Raw genomic sequence first — 17,933 nt, forward strand, 5'->3', positions numbered from 1 at the left:
TTCCACATGTTTATTTAATAATAAGAGATTTTTTTTAAACCTAGCTGCAAACTGGTAGTTCGGTATGTGAGTTATGCAGCTTAAATCAACTCACTACTCTACTGCAGCCCTGGTTTGCGCTAGGCAACATGCATAATCCCAATGTAGGGTCTTAATTCAGAGCATGTGAGAAAAGACGGAGTCTGCACAACATTGTAGTGTACATAGCTAACGAGAGCCTTTCATGTTTGTTAATTAAAAAGTTAATTGCCCTGCCGAAGATAAAGTGTTGTTAAGTTGTGTATGTTTGCATTTTTTTCCCTTCGAGACCTGTAGTTCTTCAAGTTTGTCAGGTCAAATATTCACGGTTTCTGTAAGGTTCCAAATTATTTTTTTAAAAAAAGAATAAATTTGTATATTGAAATGTGATATATATCTCAACATCATAAGGATAATTGATTTTATGGTGGAAAGAAAAACGAAATTCCAAACCAGGTGCTTGATAAAATTTGAAGAAATAGTGTAAAATTACAACATATGTAAAACAAGATTTGGTGGAATCTATTTTAGAGGCTATTGATTAAAGGATAGTTTCACTGGTTTGTAAATAATGTCAATGTTGCAACATCATTCTTAGTAATTGTTTTAATCAAAGGAAACGTTTCCTGGAGTGTCGCGATTGAAGTTAACGTTTTTTCCACCATCTGCTTCTTTTAGAGTTTTAACTGAATGTAAATCACTCTGAATATAACCATTCTGTTCCTGAATTCATATATCAGTCCACATCTAAAGTCATATTTCAGGCTAAACCTAATGTCATATTTCAGGCTAAACCTAATGTCATACTTCAGGCTAAACCTGATGTCATATTTCAGTCCACACCTAATGTCATGTTTCAGTCCACACCTAACGTCATATTTCAGGCTAAACCTAACGTCATATTTCAGTTCACACCTAATGTAATATTTCAGTCTAAACCGGATGTCATATTTCAGTCCACACCTAACACCATAATTCAGTCTACACCTAAGGTCATTTTTCAGTCCGCACCTAACGTCATATTTCAGTCCACACCTAACATCATATTTCAGTCCACACCTAATGTCATATTTCAGTCCACACTTAACACCATATTTCAGTCCACCCCTAATGTCATATTTCAGTCCACACCTAATGTAATTTTTCAGTCCACACCTAATGTCATAATTCAGTCCACACCTAACGTCATATTTCAGTCCTCACCTAACCTCATATTTCAGTCCGCACCTAACGTCATATTTCAGTCCACACCTAACCTCATATTTCAGTCCGCACCTAACGTCATATTTCAGTCCACACCTAACACCATAATTCAGTCTACACCTAAGGTCATTTTTCAGTCCGCACCTAACGTCATATTTCAGTCCACACCTAATTTCATATTTCAGTCCACACCTAACATCATATTTCAGTCCACACTTAACACCATATTTCAGTCCACACTTAACACCATATTTCAGTCCCCACCTAACATCATATTTCAGTCCACACCTAACATCATATTTCAGTCCACCCCTAATGTCATATTTCAGTCCACACCTAATGTAATATTTCAGTCCACACCTAACGTCATATTTCAGTCCTCACCTAACCTCATATTTCAGTCCGCACCTAACGTCATATTTCAGTCCACACCTAATTTCATATTTCAGTCCACACCTAACATCATATTTCAGTCCACACTTAACACCATATTTCAGTCCACACCTAACATCATATTTCAGTCCACACTTAACCCCATATTTCAGTCCACACCTAACATCATATTTCAGTCCACACTTAACACCATATTTCAGTCCACACCTAATGTCATAATTCAGTCCACACCTAATGTCATATTTCAGTACACACCTAACGTCATATTTCAGTCCACACCTAACACCATAATTCAGTCTACACCTAACGTCATTTTTCAGTCCGCACCTAACGTCATATTTCAGTCCACACCTAACACCATAATTCAGTCTACACCTAACGTCATTTTTCAGTCCACACCTAATGTCATATTTCAGTCCACCCCTAACGTCATATTTCAGTACACACCTAACGTCATATTTCAGTCCACACTTAACACCATATTTCAGTCCACACCTAATGTAATTTTTCAGTCCACACCTAATGTCATAATTCAGTCCACACCTAACGTCATATTTCAGTCCACACCCAATGTCATATTTCAGTCCACACCTAACATCATATTTCAGTCCACACTTAACACCATATTTCAGTCCACACCTAACATCATATTTCAGTCCACACTTAACACCATATTTCAGTCCACACTTAACACCATATTTCAGTCCCCACCTAACATCATATTTCAGTCCACACCTAACCTCATATTTCAGTACACACCTAACATCATATTTCAGTACACACCTAACATCATATTTCAGTACACACCTAACATCATATTTCAGTCCACACCTAACCCCATATTTCAGTCCACACCTAATGTCATATTTCATTCCACACCTAATGTCATATTTCAGTCCACACTTAACACCATATTTCAGTCCACACTTAACACCATATTTCAGTCCACACTTAACACCATATTTCAGTCCACACCTAATGTAATTTTTCAGTCCACACCTAATGTCATAATTCAGTGCACACCTAATGTCATATTTCAGTCCACACCTAACATCATATTTCAGTCCACCCCTAATGTCATATTTCAGTCCACACCTAATGTAATATTTCAGTCCACACCTAATGTCATATTTCAGTCCACACTTAATACCATATTTCAGTCCACACCTAATGTCATATTTCGGTCCACACCTAACGTCATATTTCAGTCCACACCTAACCTCATATTTCAGTACACACCTACCATCATATTTCAGTCCACACCTAACCTCATATTTCAGTACACACCTAACATCATATTTCAGTACACACCTAACATCATATTTCAGTCCACACCTAACATCATATTTCAGTCCACACTTAACACCATATTTCAGTCCACACTTAACACCATATTTCAGTCCACACTTAACACCATATTTCAGCCCACACCTAATGTCATAATTCAGTCCACACCTAATGTCATATTTCAGTCCGCACCTAACGTCATATTTCAGTCCACACCTAACATCATATTTCAGTCCACACTTAACACCATATTTCAGTCCACACTTAACCCCATATTTCAGTCCACACCTAATGTCATATTTCAGTCCGCACCTAACGTCATATTTCAGTCCACACCTAACACCATAATTCAGTCTACACCTAAGGTCATTTTTCAGTCCGCACCTAACGTCATATTTCAGTCCACACCTAACACCATAATTCAGTCTACACCTAACGTCATTTTTCAGTCCGCACCTAACGTCATATTTCAGTCCACACCTAATTTCATATTTCAGTCCACACTTAACATCATATTTCAGTACACACCTAACCTCATATTTCCGTCCGCACCTAACGTCCTATTTCAGTACACACCTAACCTCATATTTCAGTCCACACCTAACGTCATATTTCAGTACACATTTGATGTCATATTTCAGTCCACACTTAATGTCATATTTCAGATTCACTCCAAGATCACCCTCGATATAAAGAGTTATACCCCAAAGGTATTCTGGGAATTTGGTATCCCTTAAAACTTTTTCACTTCAACATAGTGCTTTTGTTTCAATATCACGATAAAATGTGGAAAATTGTTTTTATAAATTAACGTTTTGACTAATTTAATGATAATTTTGAGCTGTAAGGAAGCTCCAAACATTGTGATAGATCATTCAATATGATTGATCTAAAATTTAAAAAATTTAAAAAAATTGCTGTAAGTTCCAAACTTGGAAATTAAAGCACTAAATTGTATATTTTACCCTTATTATTCTGGGAACATATCATATATTAGAAGGAATTCCACCCAATATAGCTTGGATACAATATTTTATTTACATTTATGAACGTATTAAACATATTACATGTACCATTCAAAATATACCCTATTTGTTGTCCAAGGGATACAGGTATTATGATATAGATTTCAGTACAACTTATCCCACCTTCCATATAAAGAATATATCAAGCATCCTAAAAAATTTCCTTCCTATTTTATTGGAGGTATAAAGATATCCCATTTTCTGTAATAATTTATTTTCTCTTTTTTATGATGAATTTTTTATATATATATTTTTTTATTTATTTTTACCTTCAGTCGTTTTATCCTACATATCAAATACATAACATTATGAGTGCTGAATTTTAGTTTACTGAAAAATATTCGTTTTATTTGTTCCTGACCTTGTTTTGAGGTCAAGGTCAGAGTCATGTTTGTTGACCTTGAAATGGTATGAGTACATTATGTACTCGTTTGTAGCCCCGTTTTGTTTGAATTCCGTTACTATACCGTGTCTGTACTTATCACATTCATCAACAAATTTTGCCTTCATTCCTAGATAGATTGTACATTTCAACTGCTGTTTTTTTTTCTTTTTTCTTTTTTAAAGTATATTTTACAATTGTTTTCATGAACATGCATTTTGAATTTCTCTTATCGCTGCTTACCGGATCAGGAGATGACTTTTTGCCACAATCACCCTTGTTTGGAAAGCCTCTCTCTGAAACTCACGTCTATCTCCCATACTATGAAGGAAGCAAAATACGTTCTCGTAAGTTTGGCAGCATCAGGTCATTACTAAATGTCCATTGCTGATGGATCTGCCTGATCGAACAATCGTAACTCATTTAATCGCATGATTGGTTCCATTTTTCGTTTTTATTAATGACTTCGTCTGAGTTTTTAGATGGTCACCTTTAAGTTTGTCTTTTCACTTGTGATTTTTCTTTTCGTGATCACCTAAAAAAACTTTTTTTTCACGTTTTTTTGTGACATCACCATGGTCTCAGTTTCCGTAGCCACGCTTTACTTACAGTTATGACATTTAGTGTATGGCTTGTTAGATCGTCCTGGAATGTTGTTTAAAACAGAAGAATCTAGTGGTTAGTTGTCAAGGTTAAAATCTTAAGGTCAAGGTCAATGAATATAAAACAAAGATGGAGGATAACAACAGAAAGTAGAAATTAATGTTTGGGGTCACCAGTTTTGAAAAAAGGCGCAAAAAATATATATATTGGAGATAGATATACTTGGAAGAGAACACTAATATTGATTAAGTCGTTCATTCCTACATGTTTAAACTGGACCTGCCCAGTCTTTGATTCGGTGAAATTCAGATGTGACTTTAGGGGTGAAAAAATATCAAAAAAAATGATAATATGACTTTTTGATATTTTCTCTTTCATATTTAATAGAAAAATAGAAAAATGTAAAATTAAATTAGTAAAACCCAACAGATGTCAATAGATATATATATGAGAGCCCGATGTCAAATTCAGTGATGTCAAAATCTAAGACATCAAATGTAATACAGCATTTATACATGACATGCATATATTCAACGAGATTTGCCGACGTTATAGTTTCTCGAAGAGTTTATTACCAAGTAATGATTTTTTATTTCACCGTATTCCTTATAACCCATCTAGGTGTGAAATACACATGCCGACGACACGTGCCCCGTTTATTAGAAGCCAGAACTCGGTATAGCCCACCTGTTAATGGATTCGGGACTATCGCCTGCATCTAATGTCTTGGCAGTTATTATAACTACGTTTATTTCCAGTGTCGATGACTCACAATATGTTCTGTTTTTATTTCCATCATGTCTATTTCATATTCTGTTGATTTTGTTCTTGATGTATTCGTAAGTGTGTATGTATATATACTAGCCTATGTTAGCGTGCTGTGTAAGTGCCGGAATGAGCTGCACCAGCTATGAGGCGTTCACATTGTAGCAGTGTTGTGTTGTAAATTCCTTGTAATAATTTTCTTTTAGGAAACCACAGTTTCATGTCAGGTAAAAAAACAACTTGCTGCACCTGTGCTATATTGACTGGTGTATGACCAGTTTGACCATTACGTGGTCAGTTTTGACCACTGGTCAACACCAGCCTGCCGATGCATGTTCCTTATATCTAACCTGATCACCACAGTCATGTTATACCATGAACGGACCAATTTAGTCAATAAATTAACTTTTTATTAAATTCTATTTTTTTTTTTTTTCAAATTAAATTTAAACTGTTTCAGTAATTAAAATTAGATTTTGTCATTGCATTTTCAGAAAATATGCTATAAATATTTTTGATCCAGCACAAAGCTTCAAGCCTCTGCTTCGACATAAATGTTTTGCTATTATATAGGTTTATTTTTATATAGAGGTTCAACCTATTCAAGTCTATTTATAAAGAGTATTTTAGACAATAGAACACCAACCTTTTTTGCGTTTAAATAGCTTTCCATCGGTGGAACATAAAATAGCGGAAAATATTAGTAAGACAGTAATTTTTAACTAATGAAGAGGCTGATAGGCATTTGGCACTTGGAATATTTTTTCAGATGGTCAGATAAGATAAAAAAGTTTAACCTGCAGAGCATGTACAAACACATATATCTGTATATATCTACTCAAACCCATCATCATAGACCAAACTAACAGCATGGAGCTACAACCCAGGGGCTGGGCTTACACTGTGGAGGCAAGGTGGAGGCAAGGTGTCTAGATGAAACTAGGCGAGAGTAACGTTGATACAAGGGCAAGGTGTTCTAGATGAGGTTAGAGGGGGTAAAGTTGATACAGGGGCAAGGTGATCTAGATGAGGTTAGAGGGGCTAAAGTTTATACAGGGGCAAGGTGTTCTAGATGAGGTTAGAGGGGGGTAAAGTTTATACAGGGGTAAGAGGGATCTAGATGAAACTAGGCGAGAGTAACGTTTATACAGGGGCAAGGTGGTCTAGATGAAACTAGACGAGAGTAACGTTTATACAGGGGCAAGGTGGTCTAGATCAAACTAGGCGAGAGTAACGTTTATACAGGGGCAAGGTGTTCTAGATGAGGTTAGAGGGGGGTAAAGTTTAAACAGAGACAATATGGACTTGAATCATGTTAAATTGTAGCTTGACTGTATTAATGGTGATTGTTGCTTTAGTGGTTGATTTCTTTTGAAGGTTCCAAGAGGGAAAAGTTGATAATGGGGCAAGGGTGAGGAGGGGGTCTAGATGATGTAATGTGAGGGTAGAGTTGATTCAGGAGCAAGGGTTGAGATGAAGGGGGTCTGGAAGAGGTTAGGTGAGGGCAAAGTTTATACAGGATCAAGGGTTAAGATGAGGGGGGTCTGGAAGAGGTTAGGTGAGGGCAAAGTTTATACAGGATCAAGGGTTGAGATGAGGGGGGTCTGGAAGAGGTTAGGTGAGGGAAAGTGTATACAGGATCAAGGGTTGAGATGAGGGTGAGTCTGATACTGGGACAAGAGGGGTCTAGATAAGACTAGGCAAGGGTACAATTGATACAGGAATAATGGGGGTCTGGAAGAGGTAAGCTGAGGGCAAAATTATACAGGGGCAAGGGGTTAGAGATAAGATTAGGGGAGGGTGTAGAGGGTGAGGCACATAGAGGGAGCAAGGGGTTGAACTTATGGTTGAGCAAGGTTGTTGTTGCCAGGGTAACGACCAGCTGCAAGATGGTAGAGGGTAGAGGTTGATGGGCTGGGGTTAAAGGTCGTGATTTTCTTGTATGTACTATTTTGAGCCGAAACATTTAAACTTTCTCAAAGACCATAAATTGCACTCCTTCACAAGAGAAAGAGTGATTTTTTTATTTACTATTTTTGTCCTAAAGGGTAGGACATGAAAAAGTTTCATAATAAAACTATCATTTTATAATCAATTGTCAAAAAAATACTGTATTTATTCGACAATAAGCTCATGCCTGGTAATAAGCCCACCTATATCTATCACATTTAAGTAGAAATGCAAACAGATCATTGTTTTTTGTCCTGTAAAACAAAACAAAAACAACCCATACGTTGTGTCCGGTTGTATTATGGTAGCTCCTCCCCCTCGGCTTATTGCAGGATAAATACAGTAGATCAAATAGATTTTCAAAGACGGAAGTAGTTTTTTATATAAACAAAACTGAACTGCCACAATTTAGAACAACCGGAGGGTCATATACATAAATATATATTTACATTTGGTTATCTACCTTTTTATTTTTGCGGCTCACGTTTTATCTGGATCACCGTGGCTGAGACAAATTATCCTTGTAGATTATCACAGATATCGGCTTAAAGACGGTAAAGATAAGATAAAAAACTTCACCCCCTCATCAAATCCTGGCTAGAGCTAGAATTCCCGATGCTGTTATGTGCTACCTAGCCTGCCACTTGAGCTGCTTCAGAATGAAATACCATTATACCTTCAAAAATCCTTATCATTCACATTCTTGAAAACATTTTTAAAAATGTTTGTTCGTCATTTTGGTTCATTGCATGGTGTTTTCCCCCTTGCTAATTTTTCCCACTGATCAATTGATCTGATTTGCCAAAATATAATTATCGGGTAAAATTTGAAATTTGAAATATAAATGTTGACTTATTCTCAGGTTTATCGCCTTATAGATATATATCTGAAACCCTGCATTGTCTAGTCTTTTCAAATCTTTATATTTTGGACAATATTATTTTCATTTTTTAGCCTTTCAAGGATTTAGAAAATGTTTAACTCATTCACCCCCTGAAGACACATTTGAACTCTTCCAATTCAAAGGTTGGAATAGTTCATTATGAAATTTCAGGGGTGAGTTGGTTAAACAGGCTTGGAAAAAGTTTTAATAAAGGGAGAAAATTCACTCTATAGTTTGATTGTCCAAATTATCGGTCGATTGAGTTATTGTTTATCTCAATGCAGTGTTTGTCTCAAAAGTTTTAAAGTTAAAATTAAAAAATTCCGTTTTCTTTTTACAGTGATTTAAAAATGTTTTTGAATCTGGAGATAAATATTATAAAAATTTAGGTAACACATTGTTTCTTTTCCACAAAATTTTATTGGTAATCTAAACTTTTTATAAAAAAAAAAAATATTCAAACTTCACATCATTAGTGGTACAAGGATGTTTGCAATCAGGCAACGTGCCAATGAAAATTTAATGGGGAACACAACGAGATGTCTTCATTTAGACGTGAGAATTTGGAAATAGACACAAAAAACAAAATGCTTCATCAACATGTAAACAAGCCGAGAGATTTACGTCATAACAAATTATGAAGAAGCTCGCGAAAGTGGGTGTTTTGGAGATGCTGAACAGACAGAACGCACTATTTCTGAGCTCGGCCCGGGCTCTCGGTAGTGGTAGTAGTAATAGTAACGGCCCAAACAATAAATGTTACAGATAGCTGGCTGACTGAAGATGATGCTTCATCCTGAAAATAAATAAGAAAACATGAAATGAGTTCCGCAGACCAGTCAGCACTGGACTGCAGGAATCCACTAATCATAACACTGCTTGTTGCTACTACAGCTGCTGTTCGGGACTGGAGCTAGTGTAGGGGGTTCATGGTGGTTTAGGGGAGGGACACAAAAGAGCCGTTTAGACTCTTGCCTAAATGCTTTACCAGAAGTGCAGCATTAATTTATTTTCGATATTTTACTATTAAGTAAATGTGTATACTCTAGAGTAAGGCTTGTGTACTCTGGGCTGTTGTTATGTGTGTGCACATGTGGAGGCCGTGAGCGATTCCATGGAGGGATTTATTGTGCTCTACTGGGTGTGTTGACTTCAAAGTTAAATAAAACCCAGAAAAAAAAGTTTCTTGGAATTTACGATTTCACCATGATTTGTTGGTCATGTACGGGGAAGAGTAAATTAGCTCATGACCAAAAAAAAGGTAAAAAAAAACATGTTTTATCTCTAAAAAATATAGGTTTTTTTGCTCATGCAACCACCGGAATAAATATTGCTTTAAAACAATACTTTTTGCGAGGAAACATTCAATTATTTTTTCAAATTTCTTTTCTATTGCTTTTTATTTTTCGTGATGTGGTTTTAAAAGTTCTTGTCATTTGGAAAGGGATTTTCTTCTTCGCTAATTCAATTTGTGTGATATTGGTTGACGTATTCTGTTTTGTTATTAATTAGCATAAATAATAGGGAAAACTATAGGCACGAAGATTTCCAGACGTTTTTTTTTTACCCTAGTATAGCTCAGCCTGGAAGTAGCCTGTTTTGCATATAAGATGATTCTATATATGTATCTATATACTCTGTAGACTTGTTTACCACCTAAACGGCCATATGTCTTGTATACTGCAGAACACTTAATTTTTATGATGACTTATTTTGCAGACTACCTCAAGTTACCTTTTTCATAATGTTTTGAAGACTTTGCTTCAGACATCTTTATACAGTTTTTAAGATTTGCTTCAAAGTACTTGTTCATAAAGTTTTGAAGGTTTTGCTTCAAAATACTTTGTTACAAAGTTTTGAATTTATGAAATGAACAGAAACGTATATATATCATAATATGCCTTAACTCAAACTGTCAGCGGAATTTATTTATTTTTGTGAATAATATATTATTTGCAGTATTTATTGTTCCATGTTGAAATGTCGTATATAATTTCACATTTATTCGTAAAATTCACTTTTTCACTGCATATTTTATGCATATATATGTTTATTTTTGTTTACTTGTCAATTTACTCAGTCTTAGATAACTTTTGGTGAATTTATATTTAGAAGTTTTCTGTGGCAAATAAATGTTAGATTTTCAAGTTAATCTCATTCACCCCTGAAATTTCATAATGAACTGTTCCAATCTTTGAATTGGAAGAGTTCAAATGTGTCTTCAAGGGTTAATGAGTTAAAGAGCAGAAAACCATTATTTGTATTTGTTTTCCGGAAAGTGCAAATAGGCATTTAGCCCAATAAAGTATCTATTGGTTGTATAAATTATTCTTAATTGGTTGTTTTTGGTAACCTTAGGTCATGAAGTTCAAATTGATATAGTTAATCGACATTTTATATAGATTTGTGATCTTGACCTTCTAGCTTGAAAGTCAAGGTCACATTTGCAAGTGATTATTTTTCAGAAAAACATTACAGGGGAATGTTGAAGAACCAACATTTCATTAATGTACCTGGTACTGAATTATTTTTGACAATACACTGTATAGAAATTTAAGAATATTTTACAGATCGAGATAGTTTTTTGGTTTCATAATTGCTTGTCATATATGTTTTTTGAAATGCTGACCTAAAATGAAAAATCATATGATGTATATGCATGTATTTGATATGATGAAAAATTGTTAAAAGTGACCAATGTCCAGTGTTTAGAAGAGTTGTTATGTTGACAGGTGAGGACAGCATCTCCCTGGAGCGAGGCGAGAGCTCCTCACCACTGGACACTTCGTACGAAAAGGTAGGTCACAAACAAAACGGCCTGTCTATGTTGCAGCAAGACCGGTCAGCTCGATTCTTTCCTTTTATCAAGTATTTCTTTCATTAAATTTGGGAATACAATCCCTTGTGGAAGGTGACATGCAGTTATGTCCCTTTGGTAGGTATAGAAGATAGGCATCTCTCTTTTATGTGTAAGAGAGTTGTCTCCCTTATTTTAGGTAAAAACCTCCACTATGACGGGAGAAAAATATGGTTATCCCCCCTTTTTAATAGGGAGACCCTTTTGCTTCTCTTGAATAGGAGGAATGAGGTAGTTACCTCCCTTATAGCACTCTTTTTTCCCAGGAAATGCTGCAACATACACAGGGTTAAAAATGGAGTCTGACACAGTCTGTGCTCTGTTTGTGCAAGTTTTGTGGAAACAGTTTCATTTTTGTTTTATGTGTGTGGGTCATAGTGCGGTTGTGCAAGTGAGTCGTCATTTTTCAGCATCATGAACTGTCCTCATCGCCCTCAAAACAACATGTCCATTGCATACACTTTCAGAGGTTTCCTTGGCGACAGAACATGTTATTATTTTTAGGTTACCAAGGCAACATGTCAATGACTTACCTTAGGTAACACTTTCACCTTTCCCTGGTTACCTCGACTGCATTTCTCAATTTCATGAAATGCACTGACTCCTCGAATAATTTCTGCCACATACGGAGGCCAACCACGTCAACCCTTTGAGGGGACAAAAAATTAAGTCCGGGACCCGTCATGTCCAAGCAGATATCATGTGACTTATCTTATTTTTTCAATTTTTTTTTCATTTTAAGCTTAAAAGTGCACCATTAGTATTGTGATTGCATGGTTGTAGATCATTTCCCATTGGATTTAAGTAGGAGGAGATAGTTGATGTTTTGATTGTAGAGGTGTTGTATGTCGATCAGTATCTAACTCTATAACAGCAGTCAGCGTAGAGTAGAAATGTGATACAAAAAAATATTTAATTTTTCGTTGTCATATTTAGGATAGAAATATAATTTTTTGCTACATGGCCTTAAATGTCCAGGTCAGATTCAGATGTAAGTTTTTCGGTTCGTATCCCATGTTGGCCTACAACTATGCAGGAATTTATGTAACCATTCACTTGGCCTGCTATATATATATATATATAATAACAGCAGTAAATTGATCCTTACAGACAAAGAAATAATCCAAAATGAAAAAATCTTAAGAACACGTTTAGCGCTTTCATCTCATCAAGGAGATTCTTCAGGCTATATATATATATCATATACAAACATTAATACAACATTGCTTAATGATTTGTTGTTCTATATATCAAAAATAATAAAGAAAATATTCATCAACATTATCATGCACAGGTTTGGGAACACATTACTACAAGAATATTTGAAAATGAATTGTCTTTAGCTACCAAAGAGCTAATGTATATATGAACCAGTGATATTCACAATAAAAACCAAAGAATGTGATAAAATTTACACAAATCTACAATTTGGTGGCCATTTTGAATGAGGTTAAAAATTTGAAGCAAGAATTGACAACCGACCTTCAAGAATTACAAACAACTTATTCTCATAACATATTTTATATCAGTTCCATAGTCGATGTCTACTTAAGGATCCCAGGTACCACTGCCACAAACAGTTACTAAGTACTGGAAACCGTTTTTTCTGGCAGGTCTATACCTTTGGTAAATAAATCATTAATGAAAAGAATACCATACCTTGCTGGACTCTTATGAGAGATAATAAAAGATGAACTAAACAGAATATAATTAACAACAGTGTTCAGAGTGTAAAAATTAAGTTGGGCTAGACTGGGATTCAAACCCAGGACTTCAGATTGTAATGCTATTGCTGTAAGCGATAGAGCTACCTGGTCAATGGAAATGTCCGAGCCAAACGGTGCTCCAGTTATATCCAAAAGGAAGTTAAGGGGAGGTTACTCATGTATACAGGATATACACAGTGCAGTGGGACAGGGATCCTTAATATAAACACTTGGCCAATCAAACTTACTTATAAAAGCAGTCCATTATTTAGCCTTGCTGCTCCACGTACTATCAATAACTGCCGAAGATCTGGTTCACATTTCTGCAGCTGAACAAAAGTTAGGATTGTTTTCATTAAGAACTTGATTAAAAACATGGGGAGCTACACATGAATACCATCTATGTCTTACACAAATCAAAACCAACATCAGGTTTTTCTTAATCCAAACATCGGAGAATGCATATACATGAAGGAACAAATTGTTTTACATAGTACTTTAAAGAAGATTTAAGATTAATAGAAATGATCAGGCATGCATATCTATAATTTTAAAAACGCATAAAACCAAAAAGAAGAAAAAATGATAATAACTTAATTTCTTCAACAGCCGATCCAATCATTTCCCTGAAACAAAACAGGCATATTCCCCAATAATAGGAAATCTGGTTGACACTTAAACATCAAACAAAACACTAATTATAGGCAATAGCAGTTTTCCTGTCATGGTAAACTATCAACTATGACAAGTTAGTAAGTGACAACTTGCCATGGACAAAAATTATTAGGTACAGTAGTTTGGATATCATGGTAAAATGTAGGTAGTGACGGTTTGGTTGCCATGGTGATATGTTGGCCATGACAGTTGTGGCGACATAAATCGTCAGCTCATGTTGTGGGTGTTGTGTGTTCATATGGAGTGGCTGTTGTTCCTTCCGAAAGTTTTTGTATGATATTTGCTTGAAGTGCTGGAAGTGTTACAAGATTTGTATTATTTGTATGAATTTTGTTTGTGGAATTAAAACCTGCTTTGTATTGTTGGTTGCTTTTCAGCATAAGTTACACACAGGGGCATTGAAAGGTTACAATACTTGTTCGTCTTCATTAGGCAGAGGGAAAAAAACCCCACAGAAAATCTTGATAGAAAAAGATGATAGATTCTTGTTGAAAGGGAAATCTATTGGCTCAAAGAAATATGAAAGAAAGCGTTGCATTTCTAGCAAGGCCTGGGCTCTGAGGTCTGATGTTTGTTTATGGGTAGCGGAAAAAATGTCAAGAGCAGAAAGGGTCATATTCATTCATCATCTTGTTTCTTCTAAGTAGCATAGCAATGCAATAAACATTTGCTGAAACTTACTTCATTATGAACCTGGTTTGGCAAAGAATGGCACTAATTATACATACATGCCTTGCACAGGCAGACTCCGTGATTACGTCTAAGTTTCCGTAATGAAGTGTACATGAATGTTCAAAAGTAGAACATATCTAAGAATACTTCTGTGCTGTGTATGTAGGCTATACAAAAAATATTTAGGTAAAGAGTGAGGCCTCTTAACTCATTCACCCCTGAAAACACATTTGAACTCTTCCAATTCAAAGGATGGAATAGTTCATTATATAATTTCAGGGGTGAATGAGTTAACTTAACAACTTTGTTATTGTTTCAAGTATAGTGAGGGAACGGAGTCTAAATTTGCCGTTTCTGTCTATTGTAGTTCAATCATCTTTGCTCGTCTTACGTTTCTGAATCGTAACATTTCAAATGCCCCTGTATGAAGACATTGTACGACGCATTATACATTGTTTATACTTAAATATATTAATTTCTTTTCATCAAATATGCAAATTAATATTTAGAATGTCATTTTCATAATTACTGTTATGTGTATACTTGTTAACTATATGTTGTTGAAGTTTTTTTCAATATGAGAAATATTTTACGAATTTTTTTTCCTGTTTTAAAGAAAGGTTTTAGAAAAGCATGTACATCTATTTAACATCCAATCATTTTAGTTTCTCAAAACACAGATCGCGTTTTAGTTTTGTTTGATTTAAGCAGCCAGGTTTTATTTAATTTTGAATTTTTTCTGTTTTTTTGATTTTTTCCTTTTTTGTTTCTTTTTTGTTTGTTTCTGTTAGTTGATTTATCTTATCATTCACTGCATAACTGCACTTTTGTGTTATTCATTTTAATTTGAAAAACAGTTCATTGTCAGCGTCCGTCTTTTTTTTGCCAGTGTCGTCAGCAGTTTTGTGGCACGGAATTGAGATTGTGTGCATGTATCATTTTGTTTCTCTGGCAAAAATATCACCATCTTGGAAAATTAAATCACACTGAAATATGTACAGTGAAACCTGTAGAAACCAAACCAACGGATACTAAATGGGTTGTTCGGAATACACAGGTCTTCACATTATACAGGTTCAATTAACATGAGATTTATACTGCTAAATAGCTGAAGGAAAGGTTCACACAAGTTTCCGGATCATTCAGGATTCTGTTTACACAGGTTAATGCTGAAGTATATTTTATACAGATTTTTGATAATTCAATGTTCTGGTTATACAAGTTACTACTGAAAGTGTGTTTTACACAAGTTCTGGATTATTCAGGGTTCAGATTTGACAGGTTAAATTTAAAAATTATTTTCATATAGGGTTTCTAAATTAATAACTCTGGGTTTAGTGTTTGCAGGATTATGCTGAAAGTGTGTTTTACACAAATTTTGTATTACTTAAAGTTCCGTTTAGGCAAGTTAAAACTAAAAGTTCTGTTTACACAAGTTTTTGGATTATTCAGGTCTTGCTTTAGACAGGTCATAATGAAATAATCAAAAGTAACTTCAGAAACAAAATTGCATATGAAAACAGTATAACAAATCCTGCAATTAACTGAAAATTTGAAAACAAAACACAAAATCTTAAAATTGTTATCAACGAGTTGTACTTTTTTCCAAAATGGTGATTTTTGATAGCCAGTACCCTTTTTGATTTCTGATTTTCTGTGTCGATGTGTTTGGTTGATCCTCTTGTTATGCTCGTCTTTGTGATATCTGCTTTCGGTAGGACATTCTGCGCCACCCCATGAGTGAGGACCAGCGACGTCGTATCAAGAGCGAGATAAGCTCAGCCATGAGGTATCCCTCCTATTTAGAGCGAGGCCCCGATTACGAGGCTGAGATGAGGTACTATAGCGGGGACACCCTATCACCACACGGACGGGTACGTTACATCATCTGGTCATTTCATCATCATGTCCTCGTCCATTGTCGTAATGCCCTCGAATGACATAAGATATTGGTATATGCCCACACAGAAATATTTTGGCCGAAATTGATCACGACTTCACATTACATAGTATGATCTTAACTATCAAAAGTGTGACCTCACAAAACATGATGTATGACCTCTTTTCATAAAAATATGCCCTCATACATAGTCAGGTTCAATATCATTTAATAAGGCCTTCATGGAAATCATGTGAGCTAAGCTCCCATTTAGCACAATTATGCCCTCACATGAATTAAATCATGTTGAATGTCATTCAACAGAAATATGCCCTCACTTGAAATCATATAAAACTTCATTTTTTTAATGGAAATACGGCTCTTGCACAGACATGTAGCCTCCAATTGGTAGGATTTTGTATCTCCATATGACATTGTGTATGGTTTTGGTAACACAATGCTGTTTTCACAGTAATACACATTGTGTTCATGAAATTAATTTCCTAATGGTGCAACATTTAACAACATTTTATAAGCCCTCATCAGACAAATTCCATCATACAACATTTTGCCCTCACTACAATTTCTATCATACAACGGCTTGCCAGCTTAACAAGTTCTGTCATACAATATTTCTCCCCACAACAGTTTCTATAATACAACAATTACCCTCATAACAATTTCTATCGTGCGATAGTTTGCCCTTACAACATAGTCTCTCATGCAACAGTTTACCATCACAACATATTTTGTCATACTTAAGTTTGCCCTGACAACAAAGTTTGTCAAACATCAGTATGCCCTCACATCAAAAGTCCATCATACAACAGTTTGTCCTCACAACAAATTATATCATACAACAGTTTGCCCTCACAACAAAGTCCATCACACAACAGTTTACTCTCACGACAAAGTCTGTCATACAACAGTATGACCTCACGACAAAGTCTGTCAAACATCAGTTTGCCCTCACGACAAAGTCTGTCAACCATCAGGTTGGCCTCACAACATAGTCTATCATACAACAGTATGCCCTCACAAAATACTCTATCATACAACAGTATGCCCTCACAAAATAGTCTATCATACAACAGTATGCCCTCACAAAGTGATATAAAGGACATTGGGGACACTCATTACAACATTGTTTACATCCTGTTTATTATTTTAAATTCAGGTTTCATCATTTTGTTTTCAGATAACACATTTTAATCATGACCATGAATACTTGTATCAGGTGGATCGTGGTGTTTTTTCGGTTTTGAAAAAAAAAGAGTGATCTCCCCTTGTCCTGTTCGATGCCTGATAGTGTTTCAGGTGGCCCTTGGTTACACATCACTAAATTAACCAATCAGAATGTTTCCTACTTAGTATAGATATCCTCCTTACAGATGCTGCCTTAATAAGGTTGAAAGATCTTGCCATGGATACTAAATATATAAAAAAAAAAATAGTGTTTGTTCAACTCTACAATAAAAACATTGTTATATTGGGATTGGGATTTAGAACAATTTTTTTTTGCATCTGTCACTTATTTATTTATTTTTCTTTCAACTGAAGCATGATTTTATTGTTGAAACATTGTTTCTGAAAAAAGAAGTTGAAATTAAAAAAGGGTAAATTATTAGAAAAATT

At 35.2% G+C, this 17,933-nt stretch overlaps 2 protein-coding genes across 3 annotated transcripts in view; one reads left to right on the plus strand and one right to left on the minus strand.

The window, feature by feature from the left end:
- The window catches only part of LOC110446561 (titin-like), a 210,776-nt gene that overhangs the window by 78,952 nt on the left and 113,891 nt on the right, over positions 1-17,933 (plus strand). Inside the window, exons 22-24 of the mRNA XM_021491768.1 lie at positions 4,560-4,655; positions 11,242-11,306; positions 16,138-16,293. Of these exons, the coding sequence (XP_021347443.1) occupies positions 4,560-4,655; positions 11,242-11,306; positions 16,138-16,293 (317 nt within the window). The remainder of the gene's footprint in view (positions 1-4,559; positions 4,656-11,241; positions 11,307-16,137; positions 16,294-17,933) is intronic.
- Positions 11-3,235, minus strand: LOC110446672. Of its 2 annotated transcripts, none has more exons than XM_021491941.1 (4): positions 2,134-3,235; positions 1,774-1,965; positions 1,486-1,557; positions 11-1,149 (listed from the first exon to the last, which is right to left on the minus strand). In XM_021491941.1, the coding sequence occupies exons 1-4, from the start codon at positions 2,484-2,486 to the stop codon at positions 693-695; spliced, it is 1,074 nt and encodes a 357-aa protein (XP_021347616.1). In that variant the 5' UTR covers positions 2,487-3,235; the 3' UTR covers positions 11-692. The 2 variants fall into 2 exon arrangements, with proteins under 2 accessions (XP_021347616.1, XP_021347607.1); XM_021491932.1 differs by having other exon boundaries at positions 1,726-1,965.

Source organism: Mizuhopecten yessoensis, unplaced genomic scaffold (assembly GCF_002113885.1).
Source record: "Mizuhopecten yessoensis strain PY_sf001 unplaced genomic scaffold, ASM211388v2 scaffold357, whole genome shotgun sequence".
NCBI lineage: Eukaryota > Metazoa > Mollusca > Bivalvia > Pectinida > Pectinidae > Mizuhopecten > Mizuhopecten yessoensis.